Raw genomic sequence first — 25,600 nt, forward strand, 5'->3', positions numbered from 1 at the left:
GCAGAGAATACAATTAGCGGAATTTTTAATGGTCTCTCCTGGATGATTTTCTTTGTTATCACTGACTCTAGTAAGATCTAAGCCCCTAAAAAAACCAAGGTACTGGAAAGGTAGGCAGCAAGCAGATCCAGAGTGACCAGGTCTATTAGTGGAAGAGATTCTCTTTTAGATCTCCTAAGCTTCGGTACTTCCCTAGTGGCTCAGTAGTTAAAGAATCCGCCAGCATTGCAGGAGACCTGGGTTTGATCCCTGTGCCGGGAAGATTCCTCTGGAGAAGGGAATGGCTACTCACTCCAGTATTCTGGCCTGGAGAATTCCATGGATAGAGGAGCTTGGTAGGCCACAGTCCACGGGGTCACGACAAGTCAGACACGACTGAACAACCTTCACAAACTCACAAGCTTCAGTACAACCCTCATCTCTGTCTTCCACACCCCCCTCTGATGAAGCTGGGACACATCTCAGCTTCGTGGGAAACAGAGAAATTATGTCTTGGATTGCAAAGAAGCATTAGAAACAAAAGTTCAACAGGGTTCCTGAAAAGCAAAGTCATCATCAACTACATTTCTGCAACGTGACAGGGGACTGATCAAGCATTTCATTGTTGATAAAAAATCTTTTAAATTAAAATGCTATGAAGTCTATTAAGCTTACATGGAAAATCTGTAACAGTGCGTACAGACTGTGCAGCTTATACTTTATAAAGAAAGATTTTTTAACAACTTTTCTTGTATGTGTTTGCTCTTTAGGAATCAAAAACAAAAAACACACAAAAGCTTCTGAGTCAAAGAATAAAGGAATAGACACTGAGAAATACCCATTACACCCCTTGCAAACTGTGCACATGATCTCTGGCTATGCTATTTGCAGCCAGAACACACACTGAATGCTGAGCATCTGACAGAGCACTGCGGCCTTACCTGCCGGGCATAATGTTCTATTTCCTCCGCTCTGCTCCGGTACCAGTCCATCACCTCCTCCACTGCCAGCCGGGAGCTCCGGTATTTCAGCAGCTCGGGCTGTGCGGTGTACAGGAACTCACTTTCATCTGGAAGACTCGGCTCAACCACCATTCTGCAGAGCACAGAAAGAACAATTAATAACTAGCTGAAATACTGGGGAAAATGAGCTTATGAGAAAGAAAAAGAGGGAGACAGATAGGGAGAGAGCAGTTACTAAGACTGGCAGGATGTATGTATGTACGTATGTATGGACACACTTGTGGGAGGGTGTGTTTGTGCGTGTTTTCCTATATGCATGGGCACACAAGATAAATGGGAAATTTGCAGGACACTTTAGTTTCCTATTCAGTTCAGTTCAGTTGTCACTCAGTCGTGTCCAACTCTTTGTGACCCCATGAATCGCAGCATGCCAGGGCTCCCTGTCCATCACCAACTCCTGGAGTTCACTCAGACTCATGTCCATCGAGTCAGTGATGCCATCCAGCCATCTCATCCTCGGTCGTCCCCTTTTCCTCCTGCCCCCAATCCCTCCCAGCAACAGAGTCTTTTCCAATGAGTCAACTCTTCGCATGAGACGGCCAGAGTATTGGAGCTTCAGCTTTAGCATCATTCCTTCCAAAGAACACCCAGGACCGATCTCCTTTAGAATGGACTGGGTGGATCTCCTTGCAGTCCACGGGACTCTCAAGAGTCTTCTCCAACACCACAGTTCAAAAGCATCGATTCTTTGGTGCTCAGTTTTCTTCACAGTCTAACTCTCACATCCATACATGACCATAGGAAAAACCATAGCCTTGACTAGATGGACCTTTGTTGGCAAAGTAATGTCTCTGCTTTTCAATATGCTATCTAAGTTGGTCATAACTTTCCTTCCAAGGAGTGAGTGTCTTTTAATTTCACGGCTGCAGTCACCATCTGCAGTGATTTTGGAGCCCCCCAAAATAAAGTCTGACACTGTTTCCACTGCTTCCCCATATATTTTCCATGAAATGATGGGACCAGAGGCCATGATCTTTGTTTTCTGAATGTTGAGCTTTAAGCCAACTTTTTCACTCCCCTCTTTCACTTTCATCAAGAGGCTTTTTAGTTCCTCTTCACTTTCTGCCATAAGGGTGGTGTCATCTCCTATTAGTTCTCCCCATTAAAAAAAAAAACAACAATCAGAATAGACAGTAAATAAAAAATTATGCCCCAAATCAATCAAGTATTAAATAAAATCAGACTCACCCTGGGTAGCTTTAAAATGCACATGGCAGTGTACCTGCCACAGGCCAACTAAATTGCAATGACTGTGGTGGCCAGCCAGACCTCGTTTAGTAAAGACACCCAAAGGTGATTCTGAGCCAAATGTAAATCAAGAAGCCTTGCTTCCCAACTTCATAAAAATAAGAAGAAAGATGTCTTATTTATGTTGCTAATATAACTTTAGTAGGTATCAGCAACATAGTAATGCACTGATATTTGCAAAATTAGGAACTACTCTATACTACCTGCCAACAGGAGGGGAAAAGAAACAACATTAAAGGAAGGCACACAGGGAAAACATCACAGGGATCATGAATTATGAGGCATTTTTACGAGGATGATGTTGGCCAATTCCCTTCAATGGTTAAGAACTAAAAAAGAAAAAAATAACAACTTAAACTAAGATATTTCAGATATAAATAGGGGGAAAGACCATGTTCCATTACGGATATTCATTCATCTAAAGTAAGTCTGGGGTGAGTTGCCATTCCCTTCTCCAGGGGATCTTTCTGACCCAGGGATCAAACCCAGGTCTCCAGCATTGCAGGCAGATTCTTTACCACTGAGCCACCAGGGAAGTCCCTAAAGTAAGTCAGTAAATAACAAGTGGTATAATTATTACTAATATAAGGGAATGTGCTTTGGAGTCAGCACTGAAATGCAATTCTATTACTGAAAGCTGTGAAATCTTGTAAAAATTAGTTAAAACTAGTCTAAGATTCATTTTATTCATATCAAGAATGGGGAATAACACCATGCAAGAATTTTCAAATTAATATAAATAAAATATGCAGAGACTATTGTCTGGCACAGAGCGGATGTTTAACTTTTATTTACTTAGGTATTTTTTCCATTGGAATTATTAGCTGTTCTAGTATCTGACCATACCCAAAGCTCACAAATATTTGGGTGTTCTATCCACATGCCTTAGACAACCTACTGTAGTTACAACTGGGCAGTCATTTAACTAGTTTCACAACTGTCGTTAACATCTGACCTGTGATTTCTCCTCATCTCTGACACATAAAAGTCACACCCAATCTCCTGAAATCTTCCCATTTCAGGGGAAAAACACCCACAAGCAACTTAAGAGTTCCTTTGATTTTTTTTTTTTCAGTCCTTAACTTACTGCCCTCTCAGCACCGTGAATTTGAACATTTTGTCCTTCTAGAAACATGCTTGTCTTCCATTCCAGAATGCCATACCATTATGCCATACTGTCAAATCATGCATGTCCCATCTTTCTGGCTGCTCCTTTTCACAGTCATCTTTGCTAGACTCTCCTCCCAGAGCCGACTGTTAAATACTGCCTCTTCCAAATTCTCCAGCTCTCCTGTCTTCTCACCATATTCTCTCTAGGTCTCCTGGTAGACTCTGCAATATAAATTCACCACCATATTTTCACCCCTAATCCAGACTTCACTTGAAAGCACCAAAATTGTCCTTCTATTTGCTCTGAGGTATTTCAAATGCAACAAGGTCAAAACTGAATTCACATTATCTCTAGGAAATAGTTATCTTTTTTAAAAGAGCAACATGATTTTATCATCCTCATGACTATTTGTATAGCCTGTCATCTGCCTTAAAATATTCTAGCCTCCTCTTGGTGCCAGAGTCACTTCTGTCCTGTACACTTCAACAATACAGGTCTTATTTTCAGTCCTTAAAGGGGCCCCCGCCTTGAGCCTCCCAAATGTTCTTCCTTCTGTTAAAACACTCCCTTCCCTCATAAGCCAAACTCACTGTCCACTGAGCTAAATCTTATTCATCCTTCAAATCTCAGATTTCACATCACTTCCTGTGGAAAACCCTCCTTGACCTCCACCAAGTTTGGGTCTCCCAATGGCCCTTGTACTTCACTTTCATAACACTCATCACATTAGTAATTTATTGCAGCAGCATCTTTCCTGCTAGATGATACACTTCATGCATACAGAAATGGCATGTTTTTCTTCCTTCAGTATTCTTGAATCGAGCAGAGGACAGAATTACAGCAGACTCTTGAGCGGCATGAGTCTGAACTGTGTGGGTCCACTTACATACAGGGTTTTTTTCCAACAGTAAATACCACAGTACTACGCCACCCATGGGTGGCTGAATCCATAGATGGGGAACCTCGGGTATGGAAGGAAGACGGATTATATATCATAGGCAAACTTTTGACTTCACAGAGTGTCAGGCCCCACTAACCCCTTTGTTGTTCAACGGGCAGCTGTAAATGAAAAAGCCACAAGGTATCCCATAACCTCACTTGCAGATACAGAGAACTGCCAGAGGTAATCGCCAGAGGTGGAAGGTACAAGGTGGGAGAAATGGTTAGGGGGTAGGGGAGAGGCAATAAAATGGATGAATTAAAAAAGGAATGTCCTGAAAATTTGTATCAGCTTCAAAAGCATCTTCTCTTCTGTCAGCCTTTTCCTAGCTTTTCATTTTTACAGTTTTAAGAGTCCCAGCACAGCAAGTTTAGCTTTCAATTTAGCTTACTGTTGTCTGAGACAAAATGCCCTTATTCTTTCTTATCTCCTTCCCAGAATCATAAAAAGGCACAGGCTAAGGAGAACTGGGAAGCATCATATGACTGAAACAGGGCTCTCCTCAAAAATCACCATCTTAAAGTGAGGACCACACACCTTCCCTCCTACTGTACCCACTGGCATCAACCTCCCACCTTTTTCAACTGATCTCCATCTTCAATCTCTCATTACCCATGCCAACTGTGGATTTCTAGTTAAATATGGCTGATACATACCATGCATCAAGCTCCACTCTTTCCGGAAATTACACTGAAAAGACGGTAAAAGATTAAAGGGGAGTAGGGGTCACATAAATGCTCAAAAAGGAAAGGAGCATATGCAGCAAAAGAAACGAAACCACTATCTTCCACTGAAGCAAGTCCACAGATAACGGCCAGCACTAAAAACATCAAAAAGTAGCTATACAATTCTGTTACTCAGAGACTGGAGTAAATAACAGCACAATCCTTTAAAAGAATTCAAAGTAGTTGCTTCAGGAGAGCAGGATACAAAAAAAGGGAAACAAAGGAGTATGGTTTTTGTTTTTCTAACAAGATTTGCAGAAAATCTTAAACTTTTAATCTATCTGCAACTACACAGAACTTTAAATAAAAAATTTTTAAAAAGTTAAAAGCACATAACAGCAAAAACACAGGACATCTGATTGCTATTATAATCAAACTCATCAGAGTGAAAAAGGTTAACTAGGAGTTAAGATATGCTATGCACTCAGATATCAACAGTGAAAGATACAAAATGGAGGAGGACTGCCAACATTAGTGCCAACATGAAGAAAGTCCCAAATTCACTTGCAATGATCACACTACTGCTTAGGGCTTTTATTTATCGTTTATCAGACAGTTCACACACATAGCTTTTAAAAACACTGTACAAATATAAGATGAATCATATCAAATGTAAAAATGAGCAATGAGCATTTACCTGACTTTGAGAAGTAAGGCAATAAAGGGATTCAAATGCCCCCTGTACGGGCTTTCAGCCCCAAACCTCATCATCCACCCGCTTAGGTAGAATCTGATGCCTCAATATTCTAAGGCTTTCCGCGGTAAAGTCTTATAACAGTGAAAATTAAAACTGAATCAAGAACAAAACTGCACACATACCACAATAACAGCTATGAAAAACACACCTGTATATGTCAAAGACTGAAAAGGAATACCTCAGAATGAGAAGAGTTGTTACATAAGGACCACTTGTAGAATAACTCCTTGGTAGCCATTCAATATTTTTTCATTAAATTTTTTAACATACCTTGAGTAAAGTCAAGCTGTTAACGTCCCTAAAACTCTCAAGCAGGGACCACCATCAAATAAACTACCACCCACCACAAACCACCTGCACTGGGCCTTCTATTCATCCATCCTACAAGGACATGAAGAGCTCTTCCACTCGCTCATTCTTACCTGCACTCCAGCTCCTCACACCAGTCTTCATCTCGGTGCTTATGTTCGTGCCAAGGAACGATCACCAAGGAATCACCGTCATAACTTAACATTTTGAAAAAAAAAGCACATACATTTAAAAGACACATTACCTCAATTACTGGAAACACAAGGAACATAATGCAAAAGTAATCCTATAACCTTAAACCTCCAAGATTTCTTTTTATGGTATCTTAAGTAGTGTATGATACATATCATATACAATAGGCAAATAAAAAATACAAAACTGCTGATTTCTCTTTGAGAGTAAAATGGTTCAAAAAGAAAAGGAAAATTCAAAACAAAAAAAACAAGAAAAAACTAAAGGTGGTATGGCTGTGCATTCACTCAAACATTCTAAAATATTTATCAAAACTTCATATTTTATGTTTTTAATGCTAACATAAATGGTCCCCTGCTCTCAAAAAGTGTACAACCTGACTTTCTGTGATCACAGAACTGTTCTCTAACTGGGTTATCCAATACAGTAACTGCTAAGCTACATATATTCATATGGATCACTTGAAATGTGACACTGATACCAAGAAACTTTAAATACTATTTAATTTTAATTAATTTTATTTAAAATTTAAATAGCTACATATTGGACAGCCTAACAGCCAGAAGTGAAGTGAAAGTCACTCAGTCATGTCTGACCCTTTGCAACCCTGCGGACTATACAGTCCATGAAATTCTCCAGGCCAGAATACTGAGTGAGTAACCTTTCCCTTCTCCAGGGGATCTTCCCAAACCAGGGACTGAACCCAGGTCTCCCCCATTGCAGGCAGATTCTTTACCAGCTTAGCTACCAGGGACCAGGCTAAGAGGGCACAGCTAATAATCAGAGTGAAGAAATAATTCTGCACGTTAAAAATATCACCAATAAATGACAGAAGGAAAATGTAAGAGGCAAAGACAAGTCCTGACTGCATGGCGTTAAGAATAAATTAAAAAGGAGGAATGAAGTAATGATGGTAAAGTAAGACAGCAGAGCAAAGTGCTATGAAGGAACAGACAAGGAAAGCATAAGCCTACCCGTCTCTTAACCAGCCGTACAGCACTTGGCACGTGACTTTCTAAAGTGAAACACTTCAAACCACTAAAGTAACTTTTAGCTCTAATATTCCGTAAATCTATGAAAACAACACAAACATCCTGAACTAAGAATGAAGACAAAAACTCTAAAAACGAATTTCAATCACCTTGCTTTTATAGTTCAATAAAACATCTTATCTCATATTTAAGTACCAATGGTAGTACTTTCCTAAAATTTATCATAGCCTCAGAGAAAGGACTGCACTTTTGTATAGTATGAGGTTATGTTTTACAGTTTCTTATCTTTCTAAGCTATGGAACAGGTCTTACACAAAAAATACTTCCCTAAGCATTTGGGGAAAAGGTAGGTAATTAGTCTTTATGTAGATAGGAGCAGAAGACTGCTGGGGGGTTGCAAGGAACAGAGAAGCTGTGAAGACCTGGAAATCAGCAGGGTTGATTTATCTATCTACAGCATCATCTATGGGCTTCCCTGGTGGCTCAAATGGTAAAGAGTCTGCCTGCAGTGCAGGAGACTCAGGTTCAATCTCTGGGTTGGGAAGATCCCCTGGAGAAGGGATAGGCTACCCACTCTAGAATTCTGGCCTGGAGAATTCCATAAACTGTACATTCCATGGGTCACAAAGAGTCAGACAGGACTGTTGAAGTTATTATTATTGTTGCAAATTTTCTGAAGTCAAAGTTCCCTGTTAGATATACATAAGAAATTTATTATATTGTTTTTAAAAGAGCATTTTACCCACTTTTTAGCTGGCATGCAATGTCTTAGCAAACCAAAGATACATTTCTGAAGGCATGTGACTTCATGGTTTTAAATTTCAGAGTCGTATAGACGATTAATTACAATAGATTCCAAAATCACAGTATTTCATTTGCACCAAGTAAAAAACCATTTTATTTCCTTCCACATCAGCAGCTAATACTTTATCACAGACCACTGAACAGGTAGAAAAGAAAACATTTGGATACAACAATGATAATAATGCTCACTCTTCCAAGATAAGAATAAATTGTAGCAATGAATTGAGAAACAAGGAAAAAATTAATCCAGCAAACTATTACCGCCTTTTAAAATTAAAGCAGACATGGTTACATAAGCTACACAAAATGTTTTCCAAAAGACGGAAAAATTTATCATAAGTTGAGATTTGCATTTTCTCTATAAAATACATATTACGTATAAGGATTACTACAAAAATGATCAGTAATGGTGTGGGGCTCTAAGCAACGTAACATTTATTAGGCAAATGTTTGGTAAAAAGACTGAAAAATTTGGTAAAAAGACTAGAAAATTGTAAAACTTTGTCAACCTTCAATAAACTGAAATGGGTAAGAAAACGTGCCTATTTTTATCAAAACACACAGTAAAGACAGGTTCTGCTCTGAGACTCACTCCAAAAAGCAGGCCTAAAGAACCCTAGGCTGATGAAGCATTTTTGCTCCATTTTCACGGCACAGCACAACTAAATGTTTCTACATGTTTCTAAATGTGATTACCACTGATATAATGGTAAGAATACTAACAATAATATATTAGCGATGGTCAGCAATAGCATAACCTTTAACATTTATTGATTTCTCACTATGGACCAGACACGATAAACTGCGTTTAATATGCAATACGTAACTTGGTCCTACCTAGTGCAGAGGTATTATCCTCTTTACACTATAAGGAGAAACCTGAGGCCCAAGTTTACTTGCCTCTCCTCATAAAGTCAAGAAATGACAGAGCCACGGATTTAAACACAACCTGGCAGAATCCAAAGCCTACCCCTGGCCAGTAGATGGCTGCCAAGTTAGACACAGGCACCGGCCAGGCTGTGCGCGAGCAGAGGGCAACACGAACCTTCTCTTATTCTAATTCAGACACCCCAACAGGACCTTCTGTATGCATATTTAAAGGACACATTTAAACTGAGATACAAAACCAATCTCATCACCAGTACGATCAGGAAACTAACTCCTACCAAATAAGGCTTCATCTTAGGTTTGATCCTCAACAGTTACACAAAAACAGAAACCTTTCTGTGCTTTGATTTTCTTCTAGGATGCCTATACAAAGCAAATTATTTTTGGACAAATTTTAGGAGTTTAAGATGCTTGCTATAAAAACACCATTAAGTTCTTTATCGTAAATCAAATGATAACATTTAAGAAAGACATAGGGTTTTTCCTCAGTCAGAATATACATTCCGTAAAGGCAGCATTTTTCCTTGTTTTGTCTATTGCCACAGCCTCAAGCCTAAAATGATGTCTGATATTTAGCAGAGTATAAAATAATATGCCAAATGAATTAACTGACACCAGAAAGACTGTTTTTTAGAGTGATCTCATGAGCATCACAAAAATTCAAAATTGGAATAGAGCAATAAAAAAGATTACAGATACATAGAGGAGGTATATTTACATGGATTCGGTGATCTGAGAGTGAGAATAAGAATACTTTCTTGTTACAGATTATTATCCTCATGAAAGGGCAAAATCTATACTGGTGATTGTATACATCTACAATCTAGAGAATCTAACATGTCATGTTATACTTATGGGGGGAAAAAGATTTCAGAATATTTATTTCCCTAAACCTGACCATTCTTTACAATTCTAAATGACTGATCAGTTCTATCATTAGCATCTTTAAAATGCCCAACTTTTAGCTTATTCTTTCACAAAGTAAACGGAATGCTTAATAAAATTTAGAGGAAAACTTTTTATTAATTCTGTTTACAACAAAAATATTAGCCCTGTAAACTGATCACTAAGTGGATTAGGTGAAAAACACGGTTTAAAAAAAAAAAAAAAAACCTAGAAAACACAGCTATTCCTTCCAGAAAGCTGTACAAAGCTTTGTTAGGTGCAAAACTGATTTGAATATCAGTTCTATAAACACAAAACAATATTTACATAGACTTTATTTCATCTTTTTCTTCTATTGTTTCCATTTTGCTAGGGAAGACTGTAAATTTAAATGCATCATTCCCACTTTAAAAAAAAATGAAGTACATGGTAAACTTAAATTCTGTTCAGTTCAGTAGCTCAGTAACGTCCTACTCTTTGCAATCCCATGGACTGCAGCACACCAAGCCTCCCTGTCCATCACCAACTCCCGGAGTTCAGCCAAACTCATGTCCATTGAGTCGGTGATGCCATCCAACCATCTCATCCTCTGTTGTCCCCTTCTCTTCCTGCCTTCAATCTTTACCAGCATCAGGGTCTTTTCAAATAAGTCATCTCTTCGCATCAGGTGGCCAAAGTATTGGAGCTTCAGCTTCAACATCAGTCCTTCCAATGAACACCCAGGACTGATCTCCTTTAGGATGGACTAGTTGGATCTCCTTGCAGTCCAGGGACTATCAAGAGTCTTCTCCGACACCACATTCAAAAGCATCAATTCTTCTACACTCAGCTTTCTTTATAGTCCAACTCTCATATCCATATATGACTAATGGAAAAACCATAGCCTTGACTAGATGGACCTTTGTTGCCACTTAAATTACCTCTTTACAAAATAATGACTGCTTCTGCTTACTTTCAGTATTCTTTATATTAGAGCCCTGCTCATTGTTTTATTCCAAACAATAAACTTTGCTGGTTTCATCTGAAGGTAACATTTATCCGTCAGCAGGAAAGGAATGACTATAACAAGTTCTATTATGTTCAACTATTCTCTCGTCAAGTATTTCTCACACTAAATATAAATGTTTTATTTCGAAGAAATTTTATCATGAATAAACTTTCAAAAAGTTTTTTATTCACGTTCTATGCTTTGGAAACAAAAAGCTAAACAGACAGTGTATTGCGACTAATCACCACCTTTCAGGCACTGATTTAAAGATGTTAAGTTATATTTATTCATTAGTAAGTGGCTTATGAAACAGAGACGAGGCTAATAAGATATCCTGAAACTTAACAGTATTCTCAGGTGAAAGCAATGTGTCAAAGATAAACAAGAGAAAAAAAGAAAAAAACCACCACACTAGAACTTGAATTCTCCTTCACCACTAAATTCCTGGGACCCAGATGCCTCATCTATTCAGTAAATATTGTAGCATTCATTAATGCCCAAAGCAAAGATGAGACTAGAGCCATGTTTTTTTGAATTCTAATCCGAAAGGTAGAGCATGCTCTGAGAAGTCTAATCTCTGTTAGAACTGTGACACCACCCTGCAGAGCCATGTCATCTTGATCAAGTTACTCAATCTGCATGTGCTTCAAGATTCCTCATTAGTCAAATAGGGATAATAAGAATCTGAATTTGCAAAGGATCAAATTAGAACAAAGAAAGCCTTTTGAACAGTACTTCATATATAATAAGCACTCATCCGCCATAAAAAGCAGCAGCATTATCAACACCACCAAGAAGGTTTTTCATGGGTAGTGAAATATAGGATATATGTGACTTGTTGCCATTTCAGGATCTACTATATGATAAATAGTAACATCACATTAGTGATCATATGAATGATTATATTTACAAATGCCTAAAAATGGCAATAAACTCTGCTGACATCACACTGGGTGGGCACCTGGCCAGTGCAATAAATAGTGACAAGAAAATCTGAGGAACTGATTTAAAAGGTAGTAGTAAATGCCACAGGCTTCCTGGGGGTTGGTGGTAAAGAATCTATCTGCCAAGCAGGAGACACAGGTTCAATCCCTGTGATAAAAGATCCACTGGAGAAGGGAATGGCAACCCACTCCAGTATTCTTGCCTGGAAAATCCCATGGACAGAGGAGCCTGGGGGGAATACAGTCCACAGGGTCACAAAGAGTCAGACATGACTTAGCGACTAAACAACAAGTGCCAATGACTGTAACAAGTTCTATGATGTTCAACTATTCTCTCACCAAACTCCCAAAAGATTGCAATCGTTTGAAAATAAATATTTAACCATGAACTAAGGATGATTTTATTATTTCTAAGGAGAACCAGTCATTAAATAGTTAAAGTTTAATGGAAAGCCACAGACTCCAATGGAGAATCACTGAAGAAATTCCCAGAAAAGCTAATTATAAGTAACTGAGAAAGGATGATACTCAGATAGGTACTTAATTCCAACGAAACAAGGGGTGAAGGATGAGTAGAGACATTAATGATATGAAAATTCCCCTCTATACCACCAACACTCCCACCTGTCCCTTGAAAAAATGATTAATTTTGAAGAAAAGACAACTGAAGGTACTCAGAAAAAGGAAGACTACCTTTCCTTGCTACCCGGAAAGTCACGAGGGAAGAAAGGGCGATGACACTGAAAGATCGAAAGTCTAAGTCAAGTAAGAATTGACGAGGACTATTCTCATACTCAGAGGAGGCGATGGCACCCCATTCCAGTACTCTTGCCTGGAAAATCCCATGGACGGAGGAGCCTGGTAGGCTGCAGTCCATGGGGTCACGAAGAGTCGGACACAATTGAGCGACATCACTTTCACTTTTCACTTTCATACACTGGAGAAGGAATTGGCAATCCATTCCAGTGTTCTTGCCTGGAGAATCCCAGAGACGGGAGAGCCTGGTGGGCTACCATCTATGGAGTCGCACAGAGTCGGACACGACTGAAGCAACTTACCAGCAGCAGCAGCATTCTCACACTGGAGAGGCCCAAAACTACATGCCCTTGACTATCAGTCCATGGGGTTGCAAAGAGTCAGACACGATTGAGCGACTTCACTTCACTTCACTTTTGACTATCAAAAGGGAGGTAATAGGAGAGAAACCCAATCAATTCCATTCTGTGTTCTGCGTTACTTAGACCGACCAGAACCAGTAGAGAGAGTAAGTGTAAGGCCTTTATTTCACATTACTTCCAGATAGCAAGACAATAAAATGCACAACAAAGATAAAGTGTATGACATCTGGACTTAGCAACTACAAAACTAATGAAATATACCAAAATATTCATGAAGTGTATCAATATACATTATAAACCCTGATCCTATATCAGGTTGTGGTAGTAACAGAGATCAAACAAAAAATTAGGAAAAGACTTTTTTATCTGCTTTTTATCTCTATCACTAAATAAAACAGCACAAATTATGCTCGTGCAGATCCTAAGCCATAGCAAGACTGATTTCCTTGTCGCTGCCCTTCAAAATCTCTGCATATTCGTGCTTATAGACGTGCACTGAACGGACATTTCACACACTATCTATAAAGTTATCCAACCTTGTATGGCCTATAGCTGACACTTAAAAATGCTTACAGTTTGTAAGAACAACTATAAAATTATACATTATCACACATACAAAGTCAGCAGTCTTGAAAGACAGACAGCATCCAAACTCATAAAATCACACAACTAAAGCGCTACAGCTGGGATATGAACCCAGGCAAGTCTGGTTCCAGAGTCTCTGCTCTCAGACACTATGATGTCCTACCTATCTGAACCCCACCTCTTCTAGCTTAAATTCCGGTTTTTCTCAGATGTTTCTATGACCATTCCAGTCTAGGTTGCTTTCTTCCTGTTCTTGATTCTCACTACTAATAACTGAACAATTCCCCTGGCATTTATTATTTAAACTTATGATAATATACATAAAATGGTACATTTGTCTTACGTTTCCATGGAGTTCTTTAATTTCCTTAATACATATTCTCAGTTCAGTTGTGTACGAGTCTTTGCGACTCCATGAACCATAGCATGCCAGGCCTCCCTGTCCATCACCAACTCCCGGAGCTCACCCGAACCCATGTCCATTGAGTCAGTGATGCCATCCGACCATCTCATCCTCTGTCGTCCCCTTCTCTTCCTCCCTTCAATCTTTCCCAGCATCAGGGTCTTTTCAAATGAGTCAGCTCTTCACATTAGGTGGCCAAAATATTGGAGTTTCAGTTTCAACATCAGTTCTTCCAATGAACACCCAGGACTGATCTCCTTTAGGATGGACTGGTTGGATCTCCTCACAGTCCAAGGGACTCTCAAGAGTCTTCTCCGACACCACAATTCAAAAGCATCAATTCTTCTACACTCAGCTTTCTTTACAGTCCAACTCTCACATCCATACATGACCACTGGAAAAACCATAGCCTTGACTAGATGGACCTTTGTTGCCAAAGTAATATCTCTGCTTTTTAATATGCTGTCTAGGTTGGTCATAACAAAATACATATTTTGTATCCCCACTAAAAGTAAATATTCCTTTCTTGTAAATACTCCTTTGCATCTACCATAACTCCCAGCAATATTACATGCATAGCAAGTATATATAATCATTTTAACTAAATTTATATAAATGCATTATTTCATTTAATCTTCAAATACACAATAAGTACTGTGATCATAAATTTGCAGAAAAGTAAACTCTATGAGCTTAATATTCATCACTGAATGAATGAATGAATGAATGATTCAATGATCAGCAGAAACAGAGTCACTGATACTCTCTTTAATTCTAAAAGCCGAGCTCTCAGAAACAAATACCGAAAAAAGTTTACTAGAAATATAAGATTTAGTCAAGATATAAATAAATAATTAATGAAAAATATAAAAGTCAATTGAAGAGGAAGGCTCCATAGCTAAGAGTGCACACCTAACTCTTTGAGCACTGACCTCACTGCTCCTATAATTATCTGTATACATGTCTTTCAGAGTAGGAGCACTTTCTACCCTCAGGCCCAAACTTACAGAAGGATCACAGCAAAATGATTCCATCAAGTAATTAGAAAACTTCTTTAAGAAAGGAAGCATTGTGTGATTCTAAATCTTGAAAAACTCTTCAAAGAAAGAAAAATATGTATTTCAGAACCAAGCTGTATAATGAAAGTAGGAAGAAAAAAATGTGGATATGTTATATAAAAATAATACAGCACTTTAACCTCATCTAAGTGGATAGAAAAGTAGTATGATTCATGGCATGCCTATTTATAATGTTCTCTTTAACTGTGTCAATCAACATACTATTCATGAAAAGAAAAGAAAAGAAAAACCTGAAACCTCCTCTGATGTTCCCAGACCAGCAGCTGACCAGACTCTCCTCCATATTACTAAACCCTGCATGTACTTCTGTTCCCACTGCAAGTGTACTCAACTACAACTTTTTACTTATGTTCTGCTCCTTTACTAAACTGTAAGCTCCTTCAAAGCTTTGGTGATTTTCATATCCTTTGTTCAATGCCTGGCATGCACTTAAACCTCACTAAATATTTAATGGACGGGGGGATGATAGACAGACTGATGGATGGATGGATAAATCTGAATAAATAAATGAAAAAACTAACCTACCCTAAAACCACAGGGGTACTTAAATCTCAAGATTAATAAGCTTTCCCTGTAGCTGAAGACTTTGGTAATGTACCTGAGGTTTATTCAAACATTTCTATTTCTAAAATGGACCATACAACTCCCTATCTGATACCCATGCCATGAGCAACATCACAATACTGTACACTGCAGGTGCCTCTTGGCCTGAATGTAGGAGCATAAATAAGCACAAAGAGATGTGGACTGCCCTAAACTTTCCATAAACAAAGCAAAAAAGACTGTTTGCTCTGAGATGCTGCTGTACAAGTCTACTTACAGCCATTTCATCATGAATCTTCTAAGTCGAGGCCAAATTACACTGCAGACTGACAATAATCATAACTGCAGAAGTGGTGTCAACTTAACAGGCTGTGACTGGGAAGACGATAGCATAGGTGTCTGCTGTGCAAGTTATTCTAACACATCGCTATTGCTGATGAGGTTCAAAGTTAAACTGCAGATGGCAGGAAGGCAAAGAAAGCAAAACCCTGGAGCATTTGAATGAAATGAATCATGCTTTATATAGATTCTTAAGTACATAACAAATACTCATTCACAAAAAGACAGGAAGTATAGAATGTGATCTGGGACCTGACTCTGGAATAAAAAGACTCCAAATTATCCACAAAGAAGAAAATAATATCAAATAAATACCCCTGTACCTGCATTGCCAGATCACATTTTATAATGTTTAGATTTTAAAACCCCCACAGATGAATTTACTCCATTACAAATTCAGAAACCTATTTAGATCAACTGCACAGAGAAACTAACCTCAAAGTACACATGGTAAGGTACCTGGTGAAATACAGAAGCGCGACTGAATAAACCAATAGAATTTGGGAAGAAAAAGCATGTTCCAAAGAAACTGAGATAAGAACTCTACCAGCAAGATGAACAAACCTAAATCTCTGGCATCCAGTAAAAAAAATAGCAGGTATGCAAAAAAAGCAAGAAATTATGGCCTATAATCAGGAGAAAAACCAATTTCTAAGAAATATCAATAACATGGTAAGGGGTGAGAAAATTTAAAAAGACCCAAATCTAATTCCTAGGAATAAAAACTTCAGTAGCTAAGATGAAAAACACACTAATATCATTAATAAGAGACACTGAAAAAAAAAAAATTAGCAAACGTTTTTACTAAAAAAATTAGTAAACGTTTTTACTAAAAAAAAAAAAAAAAGTAAACAGGAGCTATCCAAAATAAAACATGGGAGAGAAAAAGACTGGAAAATAAAAATCAAAAACAAAAAACTGTGAGACAAATCAAGTGGCTAACCTAAGTGGAAGTAGAGTCCCAAAAAAGATGATGCATACTGGGGATGGGAGGAGGAAGAAGAGGAAAAATACTTGAAAAAATAACAGACCTGACTTTCCTAAGTTTAGTACAGTAGACCCAAGGAGATGTAGGCCTTGGAGATGTCATGGGTTTGGTTCTAGATCATGACGATAAAGCAGTATCACAAAAAAAAAAAAAAAAAAGCCACGTGAATGTCTTGGTTTCCCATAAACATAAACGTTGGGACTTCCCAGGTAGCTAAACGGTAAAGAATCCACCTGCCAAGCAGATGTAGGTTCGATCCCTGGGTCAGAAAGATACCCTGGAGAAGGAAATGGCAACCCACTCAAGTATCCTTACCTGGGAAATCTCATAGACAGAGGAGCCGAGCAGGCTCCAGTCCATGGGGTTGCAAAGAGTCTAACAGGACTGAGAGATTGAACAACAAACATAAATGTTAACACTATGGTGTAGTCTATCAACTTTGCAACAGAACTATCTAAAAAATAATGTACATACCTTAGGCTTAAAATACTTTCTGGCTAAAAAAAAAAATGCTAACCATCATCAGAACCTTCAGCAAGTCATAATGTTTTTTAATAGTAACAAACATCACAGATCACATAACAAACATAATAACGAAGAGTGTGAAGTATTGCAGAAATTATCAAATTGTGAACACCAAAGTGAGCAAATTCTATTGGAAAAAATGGCACCAATAAACCTGCCTGATCCAGGGTTGCCCAGATCTTCAATTTGTAAAAGACATAGTATCTGTGAAGCACAATAAAGCAAAGTGCAATAAAATGAGGTCTGCCTGTAAATAGTCTAAGCATGCCAATTAAAAAGCAGAGACTGACAGATAAAAGGGCAAAATTATATTCTGTCCATAACAAACATTTTAAATATAAAAATCCAAAATGTCATTGTTACAGTCAGCATTAGAAAAAATAAGAGAGGCACTTAATTCAAAGAACATCAGAAATCTGATCTCTGTTGAGAAGAAAAGTATGCTTTTCCAGAGTTTAGGTACAATAGTCCTCATAAACCACTGCACATGTTTAATAGTCAAAACCGAGCTATCCCGTTAGAAATCAGGGTGGTTCTCATGGGTAAGGTGAACAGGAGAGAGTAAAAGGAGACAGCATCAAGAGTGCTTTGTTAGGTCTGTTTTCTAATTGTGTTCATTTTATAACAATTCAAATTGCCCATTTATGATTTGTTCATTTATAATGTAGTTGTTGATGTATATCAAAACTATAAAGTCAATAAAAAGTGAAATTAAAAACTTTGTTTGAAATAATCCTCAACTTTTTGATTAACAGTCCAAAATCTCAGGTACCCGAAACCAGGTAAGGGGTGCTATCCCAGATGAGAAACCAAAGCACTGGCATTATCAAAGAGGAACAGTCCCTATTACAGTTCTACATTTTGCTTATTCATCAGTCCTTTGCAAACCTACTTAATGCACTTGAAAACAAAATGTATCTATTATGACATTCTTCTCATCAACCTGTACCAAAAACTGCTGTTGCTATTGCTACAGCCATATTTGCGATTAACACAACCACTGCTGTACACTGAGTGCTGACTATTTGCCAGGAACTCTGCTAGGTAATACATCTCTTAGGCTACTGAACCATTACAATACCTGTACAATTTCCCCATTTCACACTTGACAAAACTCAAGTTCAAAGAAGTTAAGGGACTTCCCAACAGTAACACAGCTAGGAAGTTCAGAACCAGGACAGACACCCATATTCTGACTAAAAGCCTTTGCTCCTTCCAGTGTATCATACCATCACTCCTCCACATCAAGTATGTGTCAATACCTTGCATGTGATCCCAACATTTATACAGATCATGGATTTTTTCCATAGCTATTACATACAGTTCCTAAACTTTAAAGATTAAACGCTGGAACATGCTGAGATCAAAACATATCTTAAAATAATGTATATGCTTTTGTCTATAAAATATCAATGTGACTCAAATTTATTTTTTATTTGAAGGATAACTGCTGCACAGAATTGTGTTGGTTTCTATTAAAATCAACATGAATCAACCATAGAAATACACATGTCCCATTCAATGTGACTCTAACAGACTTTTACTTATTATAAATACAATACTTAAACAGGATGGCCTATATTAGAAATTAGAAAAAGTGCATCTCAGAGTTATTTATATGTTAATTAAATATACGTGATAAAGAGATTCACTGCTGTTACAGGCAAGTATTTACATATTAATGAAATCTTGACAAGAAAAGACATTGTGTGATCAAAAAGAATTATAGGGACTATTTCCCGAATGCTAATTTCACCACTCAGAAGATGTTATCTACTTAAAGGTCCCATGTTCTGAAATGATTGGTCAAGGTATTTAAAGTTTGAAGAAAATGAATAATGAAAGAAAGATCCCACTCAATGAAAAGACTATCATTTGGTATCTCTAAGTAATGCTGGATCTAGTAAGGAGAATGCAGTAGTTTTTTTAATAAAAACAAAAATACCCTCTCAAAGATATTTTTAACTTCAAATAGAGTCAAACTTTACATCATGCTATATGCCTTAAATTATACAGTGCTATATGTCAATTATATCACAATAAAACCGGGGAAATCATATTTAAACTGTATTAGGCCACATTAAAAACACTTGACAATAGTTATATATACACTAAAGTAATAATGCATTTAACAATTATTTTTAAAAATAATGTCAGGACATATTTCTTCATCTGTTGCTGTTGTCCAGTCAATAAGTGCTATCCAACCCCATGGACTGCAGCATGCCAGACCTCCCTGTCCTTCACTATTCCCTGGGGTTTGCTCAGATTCATATCCATTGAGTCAGTGATGATATCTAGTTATCTCATCCTCTGCCACTCTCTTCTTAATTTGCCTTCAATCTTTCCCAGCATCAAGGTCTCTTGCAATGAGGCTCTTCGAATCAGGTGGCCAAAGTATTGGAGCTCCAGCATCAGTTCTTCCAATGTATATTCATGGTTGATTTCTTCCCTGATGATCCTCAAAATTTTTCCCTGAGAGTAGGATAATAATCCCTTTTCTGCTTATCTCACAAATAAGCTATGAAAATTGTATAGAAGTCATAAAATTCACTTGCAAACTTTTTTATATTCATAATCATGAACTGTTCATCAAATAGAAAAAGAAATAAATTAATAAATCATTACACCTTCATTTCTTTAGCACTTCTCAGAAGAACAAAGATACACGAAACATCAACATACTTTCCAAGGTTCATAAAAAAAATTTTTTTAATGTTTGCTTACCACTTCATAATCAAAAAAATTGCCCTACATCTATTTTGTTGCTTTAAATTAATGGAAAGACAAGAACTAATCAAGTCAAGATGTAAGATGCCCACAGCACCAGGAAATATGCAAACCAGTTCTCCCACCTCCAACCCCAGACCCTGTGCTCCCAGACAAGAGAGGCTCTTGGGCCTCTCCTTCTGATCCAACCACCAGGTTACTCTGGGATTCAGAAACTGCCAGCATTCTGCAGCATGCTGCCTGTATGCCTCTATATTGACAGTCATTGCAGACGGCCACATACTTACTTCAAGCCTAGAATATAAACCAATTGGTTGTTCTTTGCTCATAGCAGTTCAGAAATAAACTGCACATATGGGAATTGAATTTGATTAGGTAACTAATCAATTTCTCAATTTCAAAGGGAAAAGAAACACTTTTATGTTTCTCTCTATAATCAAAAAAGTGATAGCAATGCTTCAATCTTTCCATCAAGAAAACTGAGCACCGATGAATTGATGTTTTGAACCGTGGTGTTGGAGAAGACTCTTGAGAGTCCCTTGGACCGCAAGGAGATCAAACCAATCAATCCTCAAGAAAATCAATCCTGAATGTTCACTGAAAAGACTAATGTTGAAGCTAAAGATCTAATACTTTGGTCACCAGATGCAAAGAACTGACTTATTGGAAAAGACACTGATGCTGGGAAAGATTGAAGGCAGGAGGAGAAGGGGATGACAGAGGATGAGATGGTTGGATGACATTACCAACTCGATGTACACAAGTTTGAGCAAGCTCTGGGAGTTGGTGATGGACAGGGAGGCCTGGTGTGCTGCAGCCCATGTGGTCACAAAGAGTTGGACACGACTGAGCAACTGAACTGAATCTTTCCATAATTATTTCATCATCCAGGATAGAGTTTAGATAACATTTCATTTGTTGCTGTTCAGCTGCTAAGCTGTGTTCCACTCTTTGTGACCCCATGGACTGCAGCACACCAGGCTTCCCTGTCCTTCACTATCTCCTAGAGTTTGCTCAAATTCATGTCCACTGAGTCAGTAATGTTATCCAGCTAGCTCATCCTCCGTTTTCCTCTTACGATAACAGAAACCCAAAAAACCAAAAACAATGGTAGAAAGAGAATGCCCAATAAAAACTGCTTTTTAAACTTTTCAGAGAAGAAAAAATAAATCATTATGATCAGGACTGGGCAACATAAAAATTTAAGTAAAAAGAGTTCCGTATTCGTTTACTGGAAAACCTCTGAACAGATTTTCAATTAACAAGTTAGTTGAAAACATCTTCTATACTCTGTGACTCAATAATATGTGAGGACTAAGTAGGTGAAAGGACTTCGGGTAGACTATTTATTCAAATGACTCTTTCCTAGTCAAACTTCTCTGGATGAAAAAAAACCACACTCAACCTTCAAGGTCTAGATCAAACTTCACCCTGCCAAGAAGGCTTTCTTGATTTACCTTCTTTGTAACAGAAAGTAGTCTCTCCCGTCTATACAGCTATCTATACGCCTATGACACATATTTTAACTTTATGGTAATTATTTCTATACTCAACCTGTCTGATCTTCCCTACTGGATTCTAATTTATTTGCGGACAGTGATTACACGTGAGTCATATATCTGTCTATCTATTTAGTCTAATATAATGACTTTGCTTGGTACGTAAGTATTCCCTAAATTTTTACTGAAATAACACAAAATTGTATCTGACTCATTCACCTTCTTTAAACTGCTCTTTCAATGAAAATAAAATAAGGAAATTTAGAATTGCTTCAGTTTTTAAATGTTTCATATGTACTCATGATTAATTATAAATCTCACTGAAAAAAGGTTAAAACTCAAAGTCAACATATGTTTCACAAAAAACAGTAATATATTTTTATATATATATAAAAGAAGGAGAAGAAGTTCCAGAATATGCTTAAAACTATGAAAGTAAGCCAACAATAACTGACTATGGTACTGTTTCCTGTTGCCTTTCAAGGAAAAAAAAAAAGAGAGAGAAAAAAATTAGGCAATAGTTTATCCCTGAATCAAAAACTGCTTGAGGCAACTTTGACTTTGATGAAAAAGACAGTTCAAATTATTTCATCTCTGAAGAAATCACAAACTAATGTAAAATAACACTAATTTGAAACTCAAAGTGTAGTAAAAAGGAAAACTCTTTATCTACCTTTCAGTTGTGAAGAACAGGAATAATGTCATCTGATCTTTTAAAGGGAAATTCTTTATTTGATTTATGATTTAATTTAAAAGGTAAATTATTTTTACCTAAATCAAGACTGTCCTAAAAATTCTAATAAAATGCATATTGATGTTTTGCTTTTATAAAACAAATTGTATGTTGTTGGAGGAACAGGAAAAGTCTTCATATTTGGCTATTCAAATTCAAGATTTAGAAGACAAAGTATTAGAAGAGAGTTATTAGAAGTTCTCTTCATTTGGATGCCCTGTTTATCACCAAAGGATGAAGAGGAGGCTCTCCACAGGGAGTCAGATAATAATGGTGCTATAACGTCCCACCCTGAACTAGATCTCACATTCATCCTTCATTTAAGAAATACTTTTGCAGCATAAATAGAAACATGGCCCACAGGTGGCCAGCCACTCTAAATCTTATTTAATTGTGATATTAATTTTACTAAAAGTGTATTATGCCTTGAGGACATTATGCCACTCACAAAAAGACAAATACTGAATAGCCAAATTCATTAAAGAGAGAGTAAAATGGTGGTTGTCAGTGGCTTGGCTCGGAGAAAAATGGGGAGTTGCCATTTAATAGGTTTGTTTATCGAGACAGAAAGCATTCTGGAACCTGGGTGCACAGCAACGTAAAGGTACTTAACACCATTAAACCATACAATGAAACATGGTCAAGATGGTAAATTTTGTACGCATTTTACAATTAAAAAAAAAAAAGATTAAATAAAAAGTCATATGAAGGTCAAATGGCCCTAATGGCCCCTATGCTTAAGACAGAGTCAAAAATACACACACCAAAAGTACGACCCACAAACACACTAATGATATACATATAATCACCCTAAAGACAACGATAGAATTGTAACTAGTTTATTACCTTGCTTGCAGTATGAAAACTCAAAGACAAGTTTCCTTTTCAGATTGGTTCAAAAAGAACGCTTCTGTGTACATTTTATCTACTTTGCTACACCAATCCTTTGTGTTTTCCAGATTTCTTCACCTAACCATCATTCATCCATCTGATGGTCATTGCATCCATCACTATATATTCAAAGCACTTGATTGTGAAATATTTGTTAGCCTAGTCATAAAAAAATAAATAAATAAATAAACTTGCCACAGGATACTAGTGACCTCTGAGGACAAAAATATATTCGAAATTGCTCATCCAAAGGCTTTCTAGTTTGCGGGGAGTGACAAAGACTTATCAATGAGAAAAGGGTGCAAAAATTATTTACCAGATAACATTTCCCAATGAAAATGAGAAAATTTCTGAGGACTTGGATTTCCTGGTGCATTATCAAGTAGGGTAGAGAGCATCAAGGGGACTAACGCCTGAGAAAAAGCAGGAAATGACTGAGGGTTAGCAAGAGAATGAAATGCGGGACAAACACACCAGGTAAACTGAAGTACACACAGCATAGAAAGGCCCGCATCTGCAAGTCACAGGGAAGAGACTTCCAGGCATTGGTTTGCCACGCAATTTATCACACTGCTTTGCAAGGCTGTTCTAAATGAAGGTGGGGATAAGTGCTTTTTACCCTGTAGGATAGGAGCAGTTCTAAATACGGGACTAGATATATACAGACCTAAGATTAGGTTAACATTCTATTCTATCTAAACAATTGGTGACAAAATTTTTCACTCAGCCACTTCTTACTCTCAGCCTTAGAGATATATCACATAAATTGCTGTGGAACTGAAAGGTAGAGAATGGTCAGAATTAAGTCAGTAAATAATACAAGTAATCTCAAACTCTGAAAAGAAAATGGAAATGTCTAAAACACATTTTCATAGTTCGCACAAGCACAGCCCATCTGCATATTATAGCAGATTTTTCACAGTCAAAATTTCAATCAAATAGTCTAACTAAACTTAGATATTCACAAGCAAACAAACTGCCAAGTTACTACAGGAACAGCTTTTCAAGGATGATGAAAAGAATGAGGTGCTCTGGATACTCTATTTCCATCAATAGAGGTTTGCCACTTATATTATAAAATACCTTAAATATTGCAGTAACCCAATATATGCTAAATATAATTCAATATTTCCTTACTGATTCTGGAGGCAATCCAGGAATATAAATATCGGTATCAATATTCACTGGCTAATAAATATATGTGTCAAAGAACATCATGAGTGACAGGTACTAAATGACAGTTTATTTCCATATATTCCATGAAAGTAAATGAAGTCTTAAATGCTATGTGGTATCCTAGATCAGATACTGCAACAGAAAAATGATATTTTGAGAAAACATGGTTAAATCCAAATAAATATATAGTTTAGTTTATTAACTATTATTGTCATATGGTCTGTTTCATTATGTTTTCAAAACACAAACCACTTCCCAATAACACTGTAACTGCTCCAACACCCACTTCCACAGCTGCCTTCTTCAGGTCTTTGTCCAGAGCCATATTTTAGTATTTATGTGTTTCTTAATCATTTAATACACGTAAAGCTATAGCACAATTTTTATTACATTCCTAATTTCATTCCATGAACCCCACTCTCCCCTTAAGCTCTGGGGGTCTCACGGCACTTTTTGCATGGTGCAGTGATTTTTAGGGATGCGTATGTCACATTATATGCAGGATTATTCCAACAATAATCTCATAGTTTCAAAAAATGTGCTATGATTATGTGAAAAGGAAGAGGAAGCAGGTGAAGGGTATATAGGAACTTTCTGTATTATTTTTGCAACATTTCTGTAACTATAAAAATATTCCCATAAAAAGTTTAAAATAATTATTTATGACATATATAAGGCCAAGGCCTTAGCATGGGAGTCTGCATTAATAGTTCTTAAGCCTTAAATAGCAATTACTTGGTGCCAAGCACTGTTCCCAGTGTTTTATATACATTAACTCAGACATTCTTACAATGCTATGAAGTGCTATAGTCATCCCCATTTTACAGGTATGAAGGCTGAGGTACAGTTAGGAAATGTGTCCAAGATCAGAAATCCAAGCAACCTGGCTCTAGCTAGACTCAATACTCTTATTCTTCTGCCTTACTATTTCAACAGGTAACTGTTTTAAACACAACCTTTTAAACTAGACTGCTCTCATCATTCTGGAAAGATTCTACAATAAAACAAGAGGCATAAATAAAAAACCTAAACAAACTTTCTAAAACAGGCTATAAGCATCAAAAATATTCAAAGTCAAAACGTAGTTCTCTTCCACAAAAAAAAAAAAAAACTATTACTATAAATTGTGAAAGCTAACAAAGATAGTAAGAAATGTCATCTTTGTCTTTGAAACAGTCCAATAGAACATAAAATGTAAATGGCTTACAGCAATGACAAACTAAGGATAGGTAGGTAACAAATGGATTTATCACCTATGACAGAAAAT

At 37.2% G+C, this 25,600-nt stretch overlaps 1 protein-coding gene across 1 annotated transcript in view; it reads right to left on the reverse strand.

Moving 5' to 3' along the window:
• Window positions 1-25,600, reverse strand: part of NBAS (NBAS subunit of NRZ tethering complex) — a 341,977-nt gene that overhangs the window by 203,576 nt on the left and 112,801 nt on the right. Inside the window, exons 22-23 of the mRNA XM_069580217.1 lie at window positions 6,145-6,228; window positions 921-1,074 (exon numbers count right to left, since the gene is read on the reverse strand). Coding sequence (XP_069436318.1) covers window positions 921-1,074; window positions 6,145-6,228 — 238 coding nt within the window. The remainder of the gene's footprint in view (window positions 1-920; window positions 1,075-6,144; window positions 6,229-25,600) is intronic.

This window comes from Ovis canadensis, chromosome 3, assembly GCF_042477335.2.
Source record: "Ovis canadensis isolate MfBH-ARS-UI-01 breed Bighorn chromosome 3, ARS-UI_OviCan_v2, whole genome shotgun sequence".
Classification (NCBI taxonomy): domain Eukaryota; kingdom Metazoa; phylum Chordata; class Mammalia; order Artiodactyla; family Bovidae; genus Ovis; species Ovis canadensis.